Genomic DNA, 19,428 nt, shown 5'->3' with positions numbered 1-19,428 from the left:
TATTTTTCTGTAATTTCAGGTATTTTCTGGCTGAAATTGAGGGAGCTGAGCAAAAATCTGACGGCTGAAAAAGGACTGCTGATGCTGTTGGATCCTGACCTCCTGCACTCGAAATGGATTTTCTGGAGCTACAGGAGTCCAATTGGCGCGCTCTCAACGGCATTGGAAAGTAGACATCCAGGGCTTTCCAGAAATATATAATAGTCCATACTTTGCGCAAGGATAGACGATGTAACTTGGCGTTGAACGCCAAGTTCATGCTGCTGTCTGGAGTTAAACGCCAGAAAAACGTCATGATCTGGAGTTGAACGCCCAAAACACGTCATAACCTGGAGTTTAACGCCAATAAAGGCCTCTACTCGTGGATAGCTTTTATCTCAGCCCCAGCACACACCAAGTGGGCCCCAGAAGTGGATTTCTGCACCAATTATCTTAGTTTATTCATTTTCTGTAAACCTAGGTTACTAGTTTACTATTTAAACAACTTTTACAGACATTTCTTGTACCACATGACATTTTCAGATCTGAATCACATACTTTTTGACGGCATGAGTCTCTAAACTCCATTGTTGGGGGTGAGGAGCTCTGCAGCGTCTCGATGAATTAATACAATTCCTTTATTTTCCATTCAAACACGCTTACTCGTATCTAAGATGTTCATTCGTGCTTAATTGTGAAGAAGGTGATGATCCGTGACACTCATCACCTTCCTCAATCCATGAACGTGTGCCTGACAACCATCTCCGTTCTACATCAGACTGAATGAGTATCTCTTAGATTCCTAATCAGAATCTTCGTGGTATAAGCCAGATGGATGGCGGCATTCATGAGAATCCGGAAAGTCTAAACCTTGTCTGTGGTATTCCGAGTAGGATTCCGGGATTGAATGACTGTGACGTGCTTCAAACTCCTGAGGGCTGGGTGTTAGTGACAGACGCAAAAGAATCAATGGATTCTATTCCAACCTGATTGAGAACCGACAGATGATTAGCCGTGCTGTGACAGAGCATAGGAACGTTTTCACTGAGAGGATGGGAGGTAGCCATTGACAACGGTGACACCCTACATAGAGCTTGCTATAGAATGGGTTTTGCGTGTGGAGAAAGGATTTCAAGGAAGAGTTGAAATTCAGAGGACAAAGCATCTCCAAAACTCCAACATATTTCTCACTACTACACAACAAGTAACGCTATTATTCCCTATTATTTTAACTTACAATTTTAAATACTTTGGCTTCTTACAAATAAATCCAAATAACTTTATTAGCCTCCTGACTAAGATTAATAAAATAACATTGATTGCTTCAAACCAATAATCTCCGTGGGATCGACCCTTACTCACGTAAGGTATTACTTGGACGACCCAGTGCACTTGCTGGTTAGTTGAACGGAGTTGTGAAGTTGATTTTGGACCAGGCTCTATTATCATATTCCATAAAGAGATACAATTTTGTCCACCACCAGGCTATCCTTAGGTTGTGAATCCAACCATATTCTAGCTCTGTCTCTTACAGCAAAAGGGAAAAGCATGAGTCTGTAGACTTCAGGATCAACTCCATTCGTCTTTACAGTCTCACAGATCTGCAAGAACTCAGTTAAAAACTGATAAGGATCTTCAGATGGAAGTCCATAAAACTTGCAGTTTTGTTGCATTAGGGCAACTAGCTGAGGTTTCAGCTCAAAGTTGTTGGCTCCAATGGCAGGAATGGAGATGCTTCTTCCATCAAATTTGGACGTTGGCTTTGTGAAGTCACCAAGCATTCTCCTTGCATTATTATTGTTTTCGGCTGCCATCTCCTTCTCTTGTTCGAAAATTTCTGAAAGGTTACCTTTAGATTATTGTAACTTAGCTTCTCTTAATTTTCTCTTCAGAGTCCTTTCAGGTTCAGGATCAATTTCAACAAGAGTGCCTTTTTCCTTGTTCCTGCTCATATGAAAGAGAAGAAAACAAGAAAAGAAGAGGAATCCTCTATGTCACAGTATAGAGATTCCTTTATGTTAGTAGAAGAAGAAAGGGGAGAAGAGTGAAGAAAAATGGGTTCGGATTTTTAGATGAAGAGAGATGAAGAGAAGTGTTAGTAATTAAATAATTAAATAGAAGAAGAGAAGAAGAAGAGAATTCGAAAATAATTTTAAAAAAGGGTTAGTGATTTTCGAAAATTAGAGATAAAATGTAATTAAAATTAAAACATGAAAAAATTAGTTAATTAAAAAGAATTTTTGAAAAAGGGGTGAGATATTTTCGAAAATTGAAGGGGGAAAGGTAGTTAGGTGGTTTTGAAAAAGATAAGAAACAAACAAAAAGTCAAATAGTTAGTTGAAAAAGATATTAAAATCAAATTTTAAAAAGATAAGAAGATAAGAAGTTAGATAAGATATTTTAAAATCAAATTTTGAAAAAGATAAAATTTTGAAAAAGATGAGATATAAAAGATAAGAAAATTTTAAGAAAAAGATATTTTGAAAAAGATTTAATTTTTTTTTAAAATTACTTAACTAACAAGAAACTAAAAGATATGATTTTAGAACTTAAAGATTGAACCTTTCTTAACAAGCAAGTATCAAACTTCAAATTTTTGAACCAATCACATTAATTGTTAGCCTATTTTCGAAAATATGATATAAAGATAAGAAAAAGATTTTGAAAAATAATTTGAAAAATAATTTTGAAATTTTCGAAAAATAAAAAAAATTGAAAAGGACATAATTTTTGAAAAAAATTTTGAAAAGATAAGATTTTTAAAATTGAAAATTTGACTTGACTTGTAAGAAACAACTAATTTTGAAAATTTTTGACTAAGTCAACTCAAATTTTCGAAAATTTGGAGAGAAATAAGGAAAAGATATTTTTTGATTTTTGAATTTTTAATGAGGAGAGAGAAAAAACACAAACATGACCCAAAACATAAAAATTTTGGATCAAAACACAAGATGCATGCAAGAACACTATGAATGTCAAGATGAACGCCAAGAACACTTTGAAGATCATGATGAACATCAAGAACATATTTTTGAAAAATTTTTGATGCAAAGAAAACATGCAAGACACCAAACTTAGAAATCTTTAATGCATGGACTCTAACAAACAAAAAAAATGCATATGAAAAACAACAAACAACACAAAACAAGAAAATATCAAGATCAAACAAGAGGACTTACCAAGAACAACTTGAAGATCATGAAGAACACTTATGAATGCATGGAATTTTCGAAAAATGCAAGAAAAATTTTAAAAGCATGCAATTGACACCAAACTTAAAAATTGACTCAAGACTCAAACAAGAAACATAAAATATTTTTTATTTTTATGATTTTATGATTTTTTTGTATTTTTATTAAATTTTTTTTTTCGAAAATAAAGTTTGGAAAAACGAAAAATAAAAGAAAAATTTTGAAAAAGATTTTTGAAAAGAAAATTACCTAATCTGAGCAACAAGATGAACCGTCAGTTGTCCATACTCAAACAATCCCCGACAACGGCGCCAAAAACTTGGTGGACGAAATTGTGATCCATGCTCTTTGTACTTGTATGAAATTTAATAACTGGCTCTATTTGAATTCACAACTCTGTTCAACTAACCAGCAAGTGTACTGGGTCATCCAAGTAATACCTTACGTGAGTAAGGGTCGATCCCATAGAGATTGTTGGTATGAAGCAAGCTATGGTCACCTTGTAAATCTCAGTTAGGCAGATTAAATGGTTATGGGTTTCAAAAATTAATAATAAATAGAAAATAAAAAGGGATAGAAATACTTATGTAAATCAATAGTGGAAATTTCAGATAGGCGTGTGAAGATGCTATGCTCCTCTCGGATCTCTATTTTCTTATTGCTTTCATCCAATCCTTCTTACTCCTTTCCATGGCAACCTGTATGTAGGGCATCACCGTTGTCAATGGCTACATCCCATCCTCTCAGTGAAAATGGTCCTATGCTCTGTCACAGCACGGCTAATCATCTGTCGGTTCTCAATCAGGTTGGAATAGAATCCCTTGATTCTTTTGCGTCTGTCACTAACGCCCAGCCTTCAAGAGTTTGAAGCTCGTCACAGTCATTCAATCCCGGAATCCTACTCGGAATACCACAGACAAGGTTTAGACCTTCCGGATTCTCATGAATGCCGCCATCAATTCTAGCTTATACCACGAAGATTCTGTTGGGGAATCTAAGAGATATGCACCCGGCCTAAGGTAGAACGGAAGTGGTTGTCAATCACGCGCGTTCATAGGTGAGAATGATGATGATTGTCACGGATCATCACATTCATCAAAGTGTTGTGCAACGTATATCTTGGAATAAGAATAAAAGAGAATTGAATAGAAAGTAATAATAATTGTATTGAAACATGAGGTACAGCAGAGCTCCACACCCTTAATCTATGGTGTGCAGAAACTCCACCGTTGAAAATACATAAGTGAAAGGTTCAGGCATGGCCGAATGGCCAGCCCCCAAAACGTGCTCAATGGCCTCCTAAGATGAAGAATAAAAAAACTGAGACCAAAGATGAACGTGGTCAAAAGACGTCTAATACAATAGTTAAATGTCCTATATATACTAGACTAGCTACTAGGGTTTACAAGAGTAAGTAATTGATGCATAAATCCACTTCCGGGGCCCACTTGGTGTATGCTTGGGCTGAGCTTGATCTATCCACGAGCTGAGGCTTTTCTTGGAGTTGAACACCGAGTTATAACGTGTTTTGGGCGTTCAACTCCGGATCATGACGTGTTTCTGGCGTTTAACTCCAGACAGCAGCATGTACTTGGCGTTCAACGCCAAGTTACGTCGTCAATTTCCGAATAAAGTATAAACTATTATATATTGATGGAAAGCTCTGGATGTCTACTTTCCAATGCCGTTGAGAACGCGCCATTTGGAGTTCTGTAGCTCCAGAAAAATCATTTTGAGTGCAGGGAGGTCAGATTCCAACAGCATCAGCAGTCCTTTTGTCAGCCTTTTTTTAGAGTTTTGCTCAAGTCCCTCAATTTCAGCCAGAAATTACCTGAAATCACAGAAAAACACACAAACTCATAGTAAAGTCCAAAAATGTGAATTTAACATAAAAACTAATGAAAACATCCCTAAAAGTAGCTTGAACTTACTAAAAACTACTTAAAAACAATGCCAAAAAGCGTATAAATTATCCACTCATCAGCATCCCAATTCAACTCAAGAGAGAAGATCTCAAACCAGTCGCCAGTGGCTGGCTGGACTTCATTGGGCGTTCTATATTGCCCATTAGCAACCATTCTGAAGTCACTGTTAAAAGAGCTGTGATGATTCACTGCATCATGTTGGAAAGAGAAGTAGAAGTTCATCAACTAATCTCGTGTGAACTTTACAAAATAGCAAACAAGAACTCCAAAGATGCCAAATTGGTTTATCCAAGCTTAATTTCTATGCTCTGCAAAGATGCTGGAGTAAGGATGGGAATAACTGAGTATATCTCTGTTGAGCAGCCAATCACTAAAATATTAATGGAAAAATAATAGTTGTAGGATGACCCCATCAAGAGGAGAGCACAGGAATTCCTCCCAGAAATCCCTCAATTTGAATATTGGGAGCATCTTGAGGCATCTGTTTTCAAGTTACAAGAAGCTATGGACCAAATAAAGGAAGAACAGAATAATCAAAATAGCATGCTTTGCAAATTGCTTAGGGAACAAGAGGAGCAAGGGCGTGACTTGAGGGAACTGAAGCGTCAGAAATTAATTCTTGAAGGACCAAGTGACGAGCGGATAATTTATACGCTTTTTGGCATTGTTTTTAGTATGTTTTTAGTATGTTTTAGTTAGTTTTTATTATATTTTTATTAGTTTTTAGTTAAAATTCACTTTTCTGGACTTTACTAGGAGTTTGTGTGTTTTTCTATGATTTCAGGTATTTTCTGGCTGAAATTGAGGGACCTGAGCAAAAATCTGATTCAGAGACTAAAAAGGAATGCAGATGCTGTTGGATTCTGACCTCCCTGCACTCGAAGTGAATTTTCTGGAGCTACAGAAGCCCAATTGGCGCGCTCTCAACGGCGTTGGAAAGTAGACATCCTGGGCTTTCCCGCAATGTATAATAGTTCATACTTTGTCTGAGATTTGATGGCCCAAACTGGCGTTCCAAATCAGCTCAAAACTGCCCGGCGTTAAACGCCGGAACTGGCACAAGAATGGGAGTTAAACGCCCAAACTGGCACAAAAGCTGGCGTTTAACTCCAAAAGAATTTTCTACACGAAAATGCTTCAATGCTCAGCCCAAGCACACACCAAGTGGGCCCGGAAGTGGATTTTTATGTCATTTACTCATCTTTGTAAACCCTAAGCTACTAGTTCTCTATAATTAGGACCTTTTGCTATTGTATTCTAATTTTTGGACATCTAGTTCTTAGATCATGGGGGCTGGCCTCACGGCCATGCCTAGACCTTGTTCTTATGTATTTTCAACGGTGGAGTTTCTACACACCATAGATTAAGGTGTGGAGCTCTGCTGTACCTCGAGTATTAATGCAATTACTATTGTTCTTCTATTCAATTCAGCTTGTTCTTATTCCAAGATATTCATTTGCACTCAAGAACTTGATGAATGTGATGATTATGTGACGCTAATCATCATTCTCACTTATGAATGCGTGCCTGACAACCATTCCCGTTCTACAAGCAAACAAGGCTTGAATGTTTATCTCTTGGATTCCTTAATCGGAATGTTCGTGGTATAAGCTAGAATTGATGGTGGCATTCAAGAGAATCCGGAAGGTCTAAACCTTGTCTGTGGTATTCTGAGTAGGATTCAATGATTGAATGACTGTGACGAGCTTCAAACTCCTGAAGGCTGGGCGTTAGTGACAGACGCAAAAGAATCAATGGATTCTATTCCAACCTGATTGAGAACCGACAGATGATTAGCCGTGCCGTGACAGGGTGCGTTGAACATTTTCACTGAGAGGACGGGATTGTAGCCACTGACAACGGTGATGCGCAACATACAGCTTGCCATGGAAAGGAGTAAGAAGGATTGGATGAAGAATGTAGGAAAGCAGAGAGACGGAAGGGACAAAGCATCTCCATTCGCTTATCTGAAATTCTCACCAATGAATTACATAATTATCCCTATCTTTATCTTTATGTTTTATTCATATATCATCCATAACTATTTGAATCTGCCTGACTAAGATTTACAAGATGACCATAGCTTGCTTCATACCAACAATCTCCATGGGATCGACCCTTACTCGTGTAAGGTTTATTACTTGGACGACCCAGTGCACTTGCTGGTTAGTTGTGCGAAGTTGTGAAATTATGTTTAGACCATGGTATTGTGCACCAAGTTTTTGGAGCTATTACCGGGGACTGTTGAGTTATGAAAAGAATGAATCACAATTTCGTGCACCAAGTTTTTGGCGCCGTTGCCGGGGATTGTTTCGAGTATGGACAACTGACGGTTCATCTTGTTGCTTAGATTAGGTATTTTTTCTTCAGAGTTCTTAAGAATGAATTCTAGTGTTTCAAGGTGATGCTCTTATCATCACCAAAGCTGATTGATTCTCATCAATTTAGCTCTTGAATGTAATGTCCTGCTGAAGCTTGGCTAGCCATGTCTAATTCCTTTAGACTAAAGCTTTAGACTAACATTGCATGATTCCTGGAATTCTCATTAAGAATTTTGATATCTTTATTTTCTTTTTCCACTTAGTTTTCAAAAAATCCAAAAAAAATTACAAAATCATAAAAACCAAAAATATTGTATGTTGAGTCTAGTGTCTCATTTTAAGTTTGGTGTCAATTGCATGTTTCTGTTCTTCTTGCATTCATTCATGTGTCTTAAGTGATCTTCAAGATGTTCTTGAAAATTTCATTGCTCTGATCTTTAAATTCTCTTGACTTGAGTGTTTTGTTGTTTCTCATATGCATTCTCATTTTGTTAGTGTCAGTAGTATACAAACTTCTAAGTTTGGTGTCTTGCATGCATTGTTATTTAGTTGCATTTTGATTATTCCTCATCATTAAAAATCCAAAAAATTTTTAAATTGTGTCTTTTCAAGTCAATAATACAGAGAATTGAAGATTCAGAACATACAGCAGAGGATTTATACAGAAAAAGCTGGGCGTTCAAAACGCCTAGTGAGGAAGGCAAACTGGCGTTTAAACGCCAGCCAGGGTGCCTGGTTGGGCGTTTAACGCCTAAAAGGGTAGTGCTTTGGGCGTTAAACGCCAGAATGTGCACCATTCTGGGCGTTTAACGCCAGGATGGCACAAGAGGGAAGATTCTGTTTTCAATTCAAATTTTTTTTTCAGGTTTTCAAAATTTTTCAAAATCAAATCTTTTTCAAATCAAATCTTTTCAATCAAATTTTTTTCAAAATCAATTTCTTTCCATTTTCAAAAATACTTGCTATCAATTAATGATTTGATTCAACATTTCAAGTATGTTGTCTTTTCTGTTGAGAAAGGTTTAATGTTTGAATCATATCTTTTCTTGTTAGCCAAGTCATTAATTTTTAAAATCAAATCTTTTTAAATTGCTTTTCAATCATATCTTTTTAATCACATCTTTTTCAAAATAGTTTTCAATCATATCTTTTTGATTTCTAATTTCAAAATCTTTTTCAAAAATCACTTGATTTCTTTTCCACTCTTAGTTTTCGAAAATCAATTAGTATTTTTCAAAATGTTTTTAAAATCTTTTACTTAATTTTCAAAAATTTCTTCCCCTCTTCTCACATCCTTCTATTTATGGACTAACACTATTCCTCAATGAACAATTCGAACTCCATCTCTCTTGATAAGTTCGAATTCTTCTACTTCTTCCTTCTATTTTTCTTTTCCTCTGACACCTCAAGGAATCTCTATACTGTGACATAGAGGATTCCATATTTTCTTGTTCTCTTCTCTTTCATATGAGCAGGAGCAAAGACAAAAGCATTCTTGTTGAGGTTGACCCTGAACCTGAAAGGACCTTGAAGCGAAAGCTAAGAGAAGCTAAGACACAATTCTCTGTAGAGGACCTAACAGAAATCTTCAAAGAAGAAGAACCTATGGCAGCCGAAAACAACAACAATGCCAACAATGCAAGGAAGGTGCTGGGTGACTTTACTGCACCTACTCCCGACTTCTATGGGAGAAGCATCTCTATCCCTGCCATTGGAGCAAACAACTTTGAGCTTAAGCCTCAATTAGTTTCTCTAATGCAACAGAATTGCAAGTTCCATGGACTTTCATTGGAAGATCCTCATCAGTTTTTAGCTGAATTCTTGCAAATCTGTGACACTGTCAAGACTAATGGGGTTGACCCTGAGGTCTACAGACTTATGCTATTCCCTTTTTCTGTAAGAGACAGAGCTAGGATATGGTTGGACTCACAACCTAAAGAAAGCCTGAACTCTTGGGAAAAGCTAGTCAATGCCTTCTTGGCAAAGTTCTTTCCAACTCAATAATTGAGTAAGCTTAGAGTGGAAGTCCAAACCTTCAGACAGAAGGAAGGAGAATCCCTCTATGAAGCTTGGGAAAGATACAAACAATTGATCAAAAAGTGTCCCTCTGATATGCTTTCTGAATGGAGCATCATAGGTATTTTCTATGATGGTCTGTCTGAACTGTCCAAGATGTCTTTGGATAGCTCTGCTGGAAGATCTCTTCATCTGAAGAAGACGCCTACGGAAGCTCAAGAACTAATTGAAATGGTTGCAAATAACCAATTCATGTACACTTCTGAAAGGAATCCTGTGAGCAATGGGACAAATCAGAAGAAAGGAGTTCTTGAGATTGATACTTTGAATACCATTCTGGCTCAGAACAAGATATTAACTCAGCAAGTCAATTTGATTTCTCAAAGTCTGTCTGGAATGCAAAATGCACCAGGCAGTACTAAGGATGCTTCATCTGAAGAAGAAGCTTATGATCCTGAGAACCCTTCAATGGAAGAGGTGAATTACATGGGAGAACCCTATGGAAACACCTATAATTCTTCATGGAGAAATCATCCAAATTTCTCATGGAAGGATCAACAGAGACCTCAACAAGGTTTCAACAATAATAATGGTGGAAGAAACAGGTTTAGCAATGGCAAGCCTTTTCCATCATCTTCTCAGCAACAGACAGAGAATTCTAAGCAGAACCACTCTGACTTAGCAACCATGGTCTCTGATATAATCAAAACCACTCAAAGTTTCATGACTGAAACAAGGTCTTCCATTAGAAACTTGGAGGCACAAGTGGGTCAGCTGAGCAAGAAAATTACTGAACTTCCCCCTAGTATTCTTCCGAGCAATACAGAAGAGAATCCAAAAGAAGAATGCAAGGCCATTAACATGATCAACATGGCCGAACTAGGAGAGGAGGAAGAGGTAGTGAACGCCACTGAGGAAGACCTCAATGGACGTCCACTGGCCTCCAATGAGTTCCCCAATGAGGAACCATGGGAATCTGAGGCTCATAATGAGACCATAGAGATTCCATTGGATTTACTTCTGCCATTCATGAGCTCTGATGAGTATTCTTTCTCTGAAGAGGATGAGTATGTCACTGAAGAGCAAGTTGCTAAATACCTTGGAGCAATCATGAAGCTAAATGACAAGTTAGTTGGTAATGAGACTTGGGAGGATGAACCCCCTTTGCTCACCAAAGAACTGGATGACTTGTCTAGGTAGAGATTACCTCAAAAGAGACAAGATCCTGGGAAGTTTTCAATACCTTGTACCATAGGCACCATGACCTTTAAGAAGGCTCTGTGTGACCTAGGGTCAAGCATAAACCTCATGCCTCTCTCTGTAATGGAGAGGCTAGGGATCTTTGAGGTACAAGCTGCAAGAATCTCACTAGAGATGGCAGACAACTCAAGAAAACAAGCTTATGGGCTTGTAGAGGATGTTCTGGTAAAGATTAAAGACCATTACATCCCTGCTGATTTCATAGTCCTAGAGACTGGGAAGTGCATGGATGAATCCATCATCCTTGGCAGACCCTTCCTAGCCACAGCAAAGGCTGTGATTGATGTGGACAGAGGATAATTGATCATTCAAGTGAATAAAGAATCCTTTGTGCTTAAGGCTCAAGGATATCCCTCTGTCACCATGGAGAGGAAGTGGTGCACGAAATTGTGATCTCTAGTTTTCACAACTCCGCACAACTAACCAGCAAGTGCACTGGGTCGTCCAAGTAATACCTTATGTGAGTAAGGGTCGATCCCACGGAGATTGTCGGCTTGAAGCAAGCTATGGTTATCTTGTAACTCTTAGTCAGGATATCAAAAATTATCAGGATTGATTGTGAAAAGCAAAAGAACATGAAATAAGTACTTGTTTTGTAGTAATGGAGAATAGGTTGAGGTTTTGGAGATGCTCTGTCTTCTGAACCTCTGCTTTCCTACTGTCTTCTTCTTCAAACACGCAAGGCTCCTTCCATGGCAAGCTGTATGTAGGGTTTCACCGTTGTCAATGGCTACCTCCCATCCTCACTACAAGAATTTGATAAATTAGCGACGGATTTTTGCGAGAAATATTTTTTGTCACTAATCCGTCACTAACTTGCGAGAAATTAGTGACGCATTAACGACAAAATTCATGAGCGGTCACAAAATATCCGAACTTGAGAAAAGTGACTGATTAGCGAGGGATTCACGAGTAAGTTTGTTTCTCGCAAATTGACTTTTGTAGCTAAAAAAAGAGCGAGAAAAATTTCCTCGCTAATTTGTCACAAATTAATTAGCGAGTGACAATGTTCTAGCAAATCAGTCACTTATGGGTTCAATCGAATAAAAATAAAGTAGCGAGGGATATTATTATCACTATTCCGTCGCAAGTGTTTGATATATAATTAGCGAGAAACAACTCACACACTAGTTCGTCGCTAAATAAATTTTGTGTGAAAAGGGTAATTAGTGAGAAACAATATTCCTAACTAATCCGTCACAAAGACTTGAAATGCATTTTGCGAGGGACAATTTTGTAGCTAATTTGTCACCAAAATTTTTATTTTTAGCGAGCAAATAGTTTCTCGCTAATTTGTCGCATAATATTGTAAAATTCAAAATTAGGATAGCGACAGAAAATAGTCGTCGCTAACTCGTCGCAACAGATAAATCATTTAGCTAGGGAAGTGTTCCTTGCTAATTAGTCGCTAAAGTGGAAATAAGGATATTGAGCGCCTAGGACCTAAGTAGTGAGAAATTTGCGACCGTTTAACAACTGACACAGTTCGTTCGCTGATTTCAAGTCGCTGATTAGCGGGCGAAATACATTTGTCGCTAAGTTGTCGCAAGTTTAATTTAGCGAGCGACTTGACAACTGCAATCTTGTCGCAAAGGAAAAGCTATATCCTACCTATTTTGTAGCAAATTACTCGCTAATCTCGTTGGAAATCCGTCGCAGAGTTATAACAAATCCAAAACTGATCGAGAAAATTTTATAAGTAACTGGTCGCAATTGAGTCACTAATCAAAAGCTTATTTAGTGAGGAATTAGCGACCGTTTAACAACTGATATACTTTTCTCGCTTATTTCATGTTGTTATTAATTATGAGACTTTTTTAAATTAATTTTTATTTATTAAATTAAAAATAAAAAGTGAAATAACATATTTTAGTACTCTTTTTAAGTACTCTTAATAATAAAATTATTATGTATAAATTGTTGATTCTTTTTGGACAAAATAAATAAAAAATTAATCATAATAATAATAATAATAATAATAATAATAATAATAATAATAATAATAATAATAATAATAATAATAATAATAATAATAATATTGAGAATATTTAATAAAAATAAAAATAATATTTAATAAAAATATGAGCTCAACGTGAATTTTTCATTAAAATGAGATTCAAATATAATACTCTTTTATATAATTAATAATTTCAAAATTAAAAAAATTATTTTATTCTATGTATTAAAAAAAAGCTAACACAATATGTATTATTATTGTGTATTGTATAACTATCGTCTAGATAATTACTTAGTTGACATGTTCTTAACTTAGCTTCTTACTACTCTTTAAGGAAAGATAATATCAATAAAATTTTATACCCCTAAATTATATAGTTAAATCCAACTCCATCATGTTGCTGGTTGCACCATTATTAAATTTTAAAAATATTATAATAAATATAAATATATAAAAATTAAATAAATTTGTGTATTTATTAATATATAAAATTATAGTTTAATTTTTAATAAGAACAAATCAAGGTCATTTGTCCTTTTTATTTTACCCATAATTTATATTTTTATTGTCTTTTTTATTATTCTACTGAGTACATGTAATACTCTTTTTCTATCTTTCTTCCACTTAATAAAAAAATAATAGATATGTGTATGGAGAATAAAAATAATAAAAATAAAAATTAAAAATATCGAAAGAATAATGACTAATGATGATTTAAGATATTAAATAAAAAATAAAAAATTTAGCAATTAAAATTATGCGAAAAAAGATTTTTTTAAATTTAAAGTTTTACATTTGCTTCAAATTAAATAAAATTGAGAAAACATAAATAAATTTACAAACATTTATAAAATTTTCATCTTAATTGTTACATATAATAACAACGTAATAATTTTAATATTATACTTAAGTTTATTCAAATTTTATTATTCTATATATTTAAAAAATTAAATAACTTATAAAATTGTTATTTTTATTTTTATTTATTAATAATTTATTATTTACAAAATATCTTTTTTTTATCTTAAATTTATTATTCAAAAAACATAAAAATTGATTTTCCAAAAATATTAGAAAACAAAAGGGGCAGAAACGGTGTCGTCCCAAGTCTCCCCCTCCTAAGTTGAATGACCACCAACCCTGAACCCCCTAACGTCTCTCTCACGCCATTATCATCTTCGGTCGCTCTGTGTCCTCACTCCCTCAAGCTCAGTCACCGCGCTCATAGCCATCTTCTTGCTTCGGTCGTCAAGCCAGTTGGCCAGCTTTCTTCACCATTATTGTCTTGCACCCAGTCGCACACCTTATTCCCCATCATCATCACCGCGTAAGAAGCAGCAGGTCCCGGGGTCGCACTCTGTCTCGTCATCCTCTCATACTCAGAAGTGCGCCTTCCCTGCGCTCGTCGTTGCCGGCAACGGAGGTAGCAGGTCCCGGTGGGCTGGTCTTCATTCATCTTCTTACTTTGAGCCTCGCCTCAGGTTCTTTCGCACAACCCAATTTGGTGAGTTCCAATTAATTTCTCCTTTCTTTCTGTTTTGAAATGATCACTTTACTGATTGAGCTTGAATGAACTTTGATTTTATTGTCGAAAGATGAATTTGTTGCTGAAAATTGAATGTGTGGCTGAACTTTGTTACTGGAATCTTGAATTTTTTGCTTATCTGAAATGGTCACTTAAATTTGTTAGTTGCTGAAAGAATTTGTTATTGATTGAACTTGAAAGCACTTTGATTTTATTGTTGAAAGTTGAATTTGTTGCTGAAAGTTGAATGTGTGGCTGAAATTTACTACTGGAACCTTGAATTTTTTTGCTTATCTGGAATGATCTCTTAAATTTGTTCATTGCTGAAAGAATTTATTATTGATTGAACTTGAATGCACTTTGATTTTGTTGTTCAAAGTTGGATTTATTGCGGAAAGTTAAATGTGTGGATGAGGAATTTGTTACTGGAACCTTTAACTTGTTGCTGTTCTGAAATGATCACTTAAATTTTGTTTCTTTGATTTTTTTTCCCAATTTTTAAGTAACTGGGGTTCTTCAATTGATTAAGTCTACTACTCTACTGCTTCATTTTGAATTGGTTCATGTTCATTTGTGCTCCCTTAAAAAAATTTGGATGATTTGATACAACAGAAAGACATTACTCCTATTAATTATAAGAGATCACATCTGAGAGATATTATCTTGATTTTCAACAAGGCATATATACTTGTACTTATCTCAAAATTTCATTCCCCAATTTAAATCCAGCTAACTTAGTGGATCGCTACCACACGCTCACTTTCCACATTTGTTATTGAAAATTTTGTGCTAGAATCCTAACCATGTTATTGATATTTTTTTATTGAACCCAGTATATCTCTATACTTTTTAACCTCGTGACTTGAAGTTCTTGACACGAGATTACTTATACCCAATTGTTTTTGGTTTTTCTAATGCTTCAAATAGTTTATGATTATTTTCTTCAAGCTTTGTATATTATCTATTTTTGATTTATATCTTTATTTTTAAATTGACTGTATTATGTTTGTTACTTTATAACTTGTAGAAGAGGTTATTTAGTGTGATTGTGAATAAAAATATATTAATAAAATTTAGGAAAAAATATACACGAGACTATATGTTCATTTATATACATGTTAAACATTGGTATTACAACTAAAATGAAACCTTAGTCCAGATAATCATGGCACCCAATAGAAGTTGGATGTCACGAAGGCAAGATTGCACTGGTCATCTAAGCGAGGAATTTAAGAAAGGTGTTGTGGAATTCATTGATTTTGTAGAAAGAAACCCAACAGTCATTGATAGTTTAGGTTGCATTCTTTGTCCATGCACAAAATGTAAGAACAGACTTAGGGATGAAATATTTTGGGTTGAAAAGCATTTGTGTGATCGTGGGTTTATGGAGGGTTATATAAACTGGACTGCTCATGGTGAGGAAAGATGGGTTGAACAGGACGCAACAAATGTTACCCAAGAACATGAAGAGGAGAATACAAATCCATATGTAGACATGGTTATTGATGCTGCAGGTGATAACTTAAACATAGTGGAAGGATTAGAAGAGGATCCAAATCCATCCGCGTCGAAGTTTTATAAGTTGCTGAGGAGTGCTGATGAACCTTTGTGGGATGGCTGCACCAAGCATACAATATTGTCAGCTGTAACCCAGCTAGTTTACTTGAAGTCAGAATTCAACATGAGTGAGAGCTGTTATAATCGAATGGTTGCCATAATCAAGAGCATGCTCCCAGAATCAGAGAAGTTGCCAGAAGATTTCTACCGGTCAAAGAAAATGATTCAAGAATTGGGATTAAGATATGAGAAAATTGATGCTTGTCCTAATCACTACATGCTATATTATAGAGAAACAAGTGACAAGATTAGTTATGTAGCCTGCACAACGTGTGGACATCCACGATTTAAGCCAAAGGGAAGGGATACAGCTAATAGTAGTAGGGATGTGCCATACTCAATATTGAGATATTTTCCTATTACTCCAAGGCTTCAACGTTTGTTTATGTCTAAAACTACTGCGCAATATATGAAGTGGCATGTGGATGGAGTACGCCAAGATGAATCGGTGATCACACATCCGGCTGATGCTGATGCTTGGAAACAATTTGATGCCACCCATAAAATATTTGCCCAAGAGTCTAGAAATGTTAGGCTTGGACTTTGCACTGATGGTTTTAATCCATTTTCTGGCTCGAAGACTCCATACTCATGTTGGCCTGTGTTTGTCACACCTTACAATCTTCCTCCAAGTATGTGCATGAGAAGAGAGTACATATTCCTCAGTCTTTTGATCCCTGGACCGAAGTCTCCAGGAAAAAAATTAGATGTTTATCTTAGACCACTGATTGATGAGTTAAAGGTTTTGTGGGACAATGGTGTTACTACTTATGATGCATGGGAAAAGAAAAATTTTAACATGAAGGCAGCATTATTGTGGACTATAAGCGATTTTCCGGCTTATGGAATGTTGTCTGGTTGGAGCACACACGGTCGTCTTTCTTGTCCGATTTGCATGAAGAACACTAAATCATTTCGACTACAACACGGCGCTAAACCCTGTTGGTTTGATTGTCATCGACAGTACTTGCCTCCTGGTCATGCATTTCGTCGTGATCGGTACTCTTTTAAAAAGTCAATGGTGGAAAACACTTTTCCACCGAAACGAATGAGTGGAGTTGAAATATTAAATGAGCTGGACAAACTCGAAGAAGCTAACTTAGGGGCTAATCCGAGAGGAAAAAAGGGTGACTTTGGTACCATTCATAATTGGGTGAGAAAAAGCATATTTTGGGAGTTGCCTTATTGGTCAACTAATTTGATAAGACACAATTTAGACATTATGCACATAGAAAAAAATGTTTTTGACAACATCTTTAACACTGTTATGGACGTAAAGGGCAAGACAAAAGACAATGCAAATGCAAGAGAAGATTTGAAGATAATATGCAAGCGCCCTAACTTGGAGTTGGTATTTGAGAATGGAAAGTGCAAAAAACCAAAAGCAACATATGTCTTAGATTCTCAACAAAGGAGGACAGTATGTGAGTGGATAAAGCAATTAAAATTTCCTGATGGTTATGCATCAAATATTTCACGATGTATTAATCTAGCGGATGGGAAGATATACGGAATGAAGAGTCACGACAGCCATGTTTTCATGGAAAGACTGATTCCATTGGCCTTTCGAGACGTGTTGCCAAAATCCATATGGGGAGTGCTAACAGAGCTCAGCTTGTTCTTTAAACAAATTTGTGCTACTGAAATACGCCCTGATGCTGTGGAGAAGGTAGAGATTTCCATTATTGAAACGGTTTGTAAGCTGGAAAAAATTTTTCCGCCAGCTTTCTTTGATGTGATGGAGCATTTAGTTATCCACATCCCCTATGAAGCTAAGGTTGGAGGACCTGTGCAGTATCGATGGATGTATCCATTTGAAAGGTGTATGCTATACTTAAAACGAAAAGTACGAAATAAGGCAAGAGTTGAAGGATCTATTTGCGAAGCATATATTTTGGAAGAAATTTCAAATTTTACTTCTATGTATTTTGAGTCAACAGTACACACAAGGCGGACTCAAGTTCCTAGGAACGATGATGGTGGTTCAAATATGGATGAAAATCACTTGTCTATTTTTAGATACCCATGCCTTTCCATCGGGCGAGGTTCAAAGAAATACTTAACTGATGACGAGCTTCATATCGCCCATACATACATTCTTGTCAACTGCGAAGAAATAGAACCTTATCTCCAGTACGTCAGAACTACTTTTTATATTCATATTATATATACACTAATTTTACAATTAATCTGAATGTTATATTGATTACTTTATTTATTAGACAATTTGAGAATTCACTAAAAGAATTACATCCAAATATTTCCGAAGATGAAATATTAAATGCCCGCGATAAGGACTTCAGTAGATGGATAAAGAATCAAGTGAGTGATTTTTGAAATTAAATACCTATAACATTAAAATTATTTTTAAAGCAAGAATGTATAACTTTCAATTGGTCTTTGTATTCATTTGTAGGTAGATATAGGTCACATTGAAAGTAGAATGATTCAACAGATAGCTCATGGTCCTTCCAAGTTTGTCTCTTCGTACAATGGCTTAAAGGTTAATGGATATAGATTTCATACTAAGGATCACGACAAAAATAGAGCTACCATGAATAGTGGGGTATGTTTTAAGGGAAATATTTATGGGGAAAATGACTTAGACTACTACGACATTCTTGAGGAGATATTGGAACTGTCATACTTAGGCTATGGAAATACTGTATTTATCTTTCGATGCTGCTGGTTTGACCCAATTAATGGAGTAAAAGTTGATGAGAGATATGGGTTAGTGGACATAAAGTATAAATCAAGACTACAATCAAACGAGCCGTTTGTTTTGGCTGAACAAGCACAACAGGTATATTACACAAAATACCCACATAGTGGGTATAAGTCTAGTGGGGAATGGTGGGCAGCTTGTAAAGTTAGAGCCAAGGTCTTTATGAATGAAACTTTGCATGATCCAGATGAAGAACCTAATGAGCAAGCTGATAGTAATGATTTTATCAAGAAAGTGTATCTGAATTAAGAGAGCAAAGTGTTGTTTTGGAGGATGAAGTTATTGCATTGTTTGATGCAAATGCTCCAATGGAAGAAGTAAACGTAGAAGATATAAATTGCCCAATGGACACTTTGTTCAATGATGAGTTCATCAACGATAACGAAGAATTTGATAGTGAAGATAGTGAAAGTGCTAGTTCCGAACCTGAGAATGAAGACTATGTGATGTAGATTCACATATTTTTTGTCTTTATATATCTCATATGTTCGATGAAATGTCTCAGCCATTTTACAAAATCAAGGTAAGCTTTTATGCTTGTTCCATTGAATCTCTTTTCAAATCTATGCTATGTTTTAGTTTTAGGGTTTATATAATAATTAAAATTGTTATTTATTTGTTTAGATATCACTCACAATTGAGATTATGCCTGGGGTTCAGCTATAAATAGTGCTGGAGACAATGGATGTAAGTTAATTTATCTCCTTCTATTTTTGTGCAAATTTTATTACTGTGGTAATGTAAATTAAAAATTTGATAATCTCAGGTTTATCTATTTGTGGTACTGCTGTCTCTCACTTAAGGCAATTTGTAGGCGGTTGGTATTCTAGAGTATGGGCTTGCTAGAGTTGCTAATTTGATGATCAAGCATGTTATAAATCCATTTATAAAACATGGGCCACCTCGTTCAAT

General features: G+C 35.7%; 1 protein-coding gene and 1 non-coding gene across 2 annotated transcripts; one reads left to right on the top strand and one right to left on the bottom strand.

Annotated features, from left to right (window-relative positions):
* Window positions 1–9,426: 9,426 nt before the first annotated feature.
* On the bottom strand, window positions 9,427–9,534 carry LOC130963773 (small nucleolar RNA R71). Its single transcript, XR_009079893.1, has one exon. It is a non-coding gene; the product is annotated as a small nucleolar RNA R71 (small nucleolar RNA).
* A 5,805-nt stretch (window positions 9,535–15,339) lies between these two features.
* On the top strand, window positions 15,340–18,968 carry LOC130962923 (uncharacterized). Its single transcript, XM_057889080.1, has 4 exons — window positions 15,340–17,924; window positions 18,014–18,113; window positions 18,208–18,594; window positions 18,789–18,968. The coding sequence occupies exons 1-4, from the start codon at window positions 15,340–15,342 to the stop codon at window positions 18,966–18,968; spliced, it is 3,252 nt and encodes a 1,083-aa protein (XP_057745063.1).
* Window positions 18,969–19,428: the final 460 nt, after the last annotated feature.

The sequence above is a fragment of the Arachis stenosperma genome, chromosome 2 (genome assembly GCF_014773155.1).
Source record: "Arachis stenosperma cultivar V10309 chromosome 2, arast.V10309.gnm1.PFL2, whole genome shotgun sequence".
NCBI lineage: Eukaryota > Viridiplantae > Streptophyta > Magnoliopsida > Fabales > Fabaceae > Arachis > Arachis stenosperma.
Note: the sequence above shows the minus strand (reverse complement) of the source record. Positions and strands in the feature narration are given on the sequence as shown.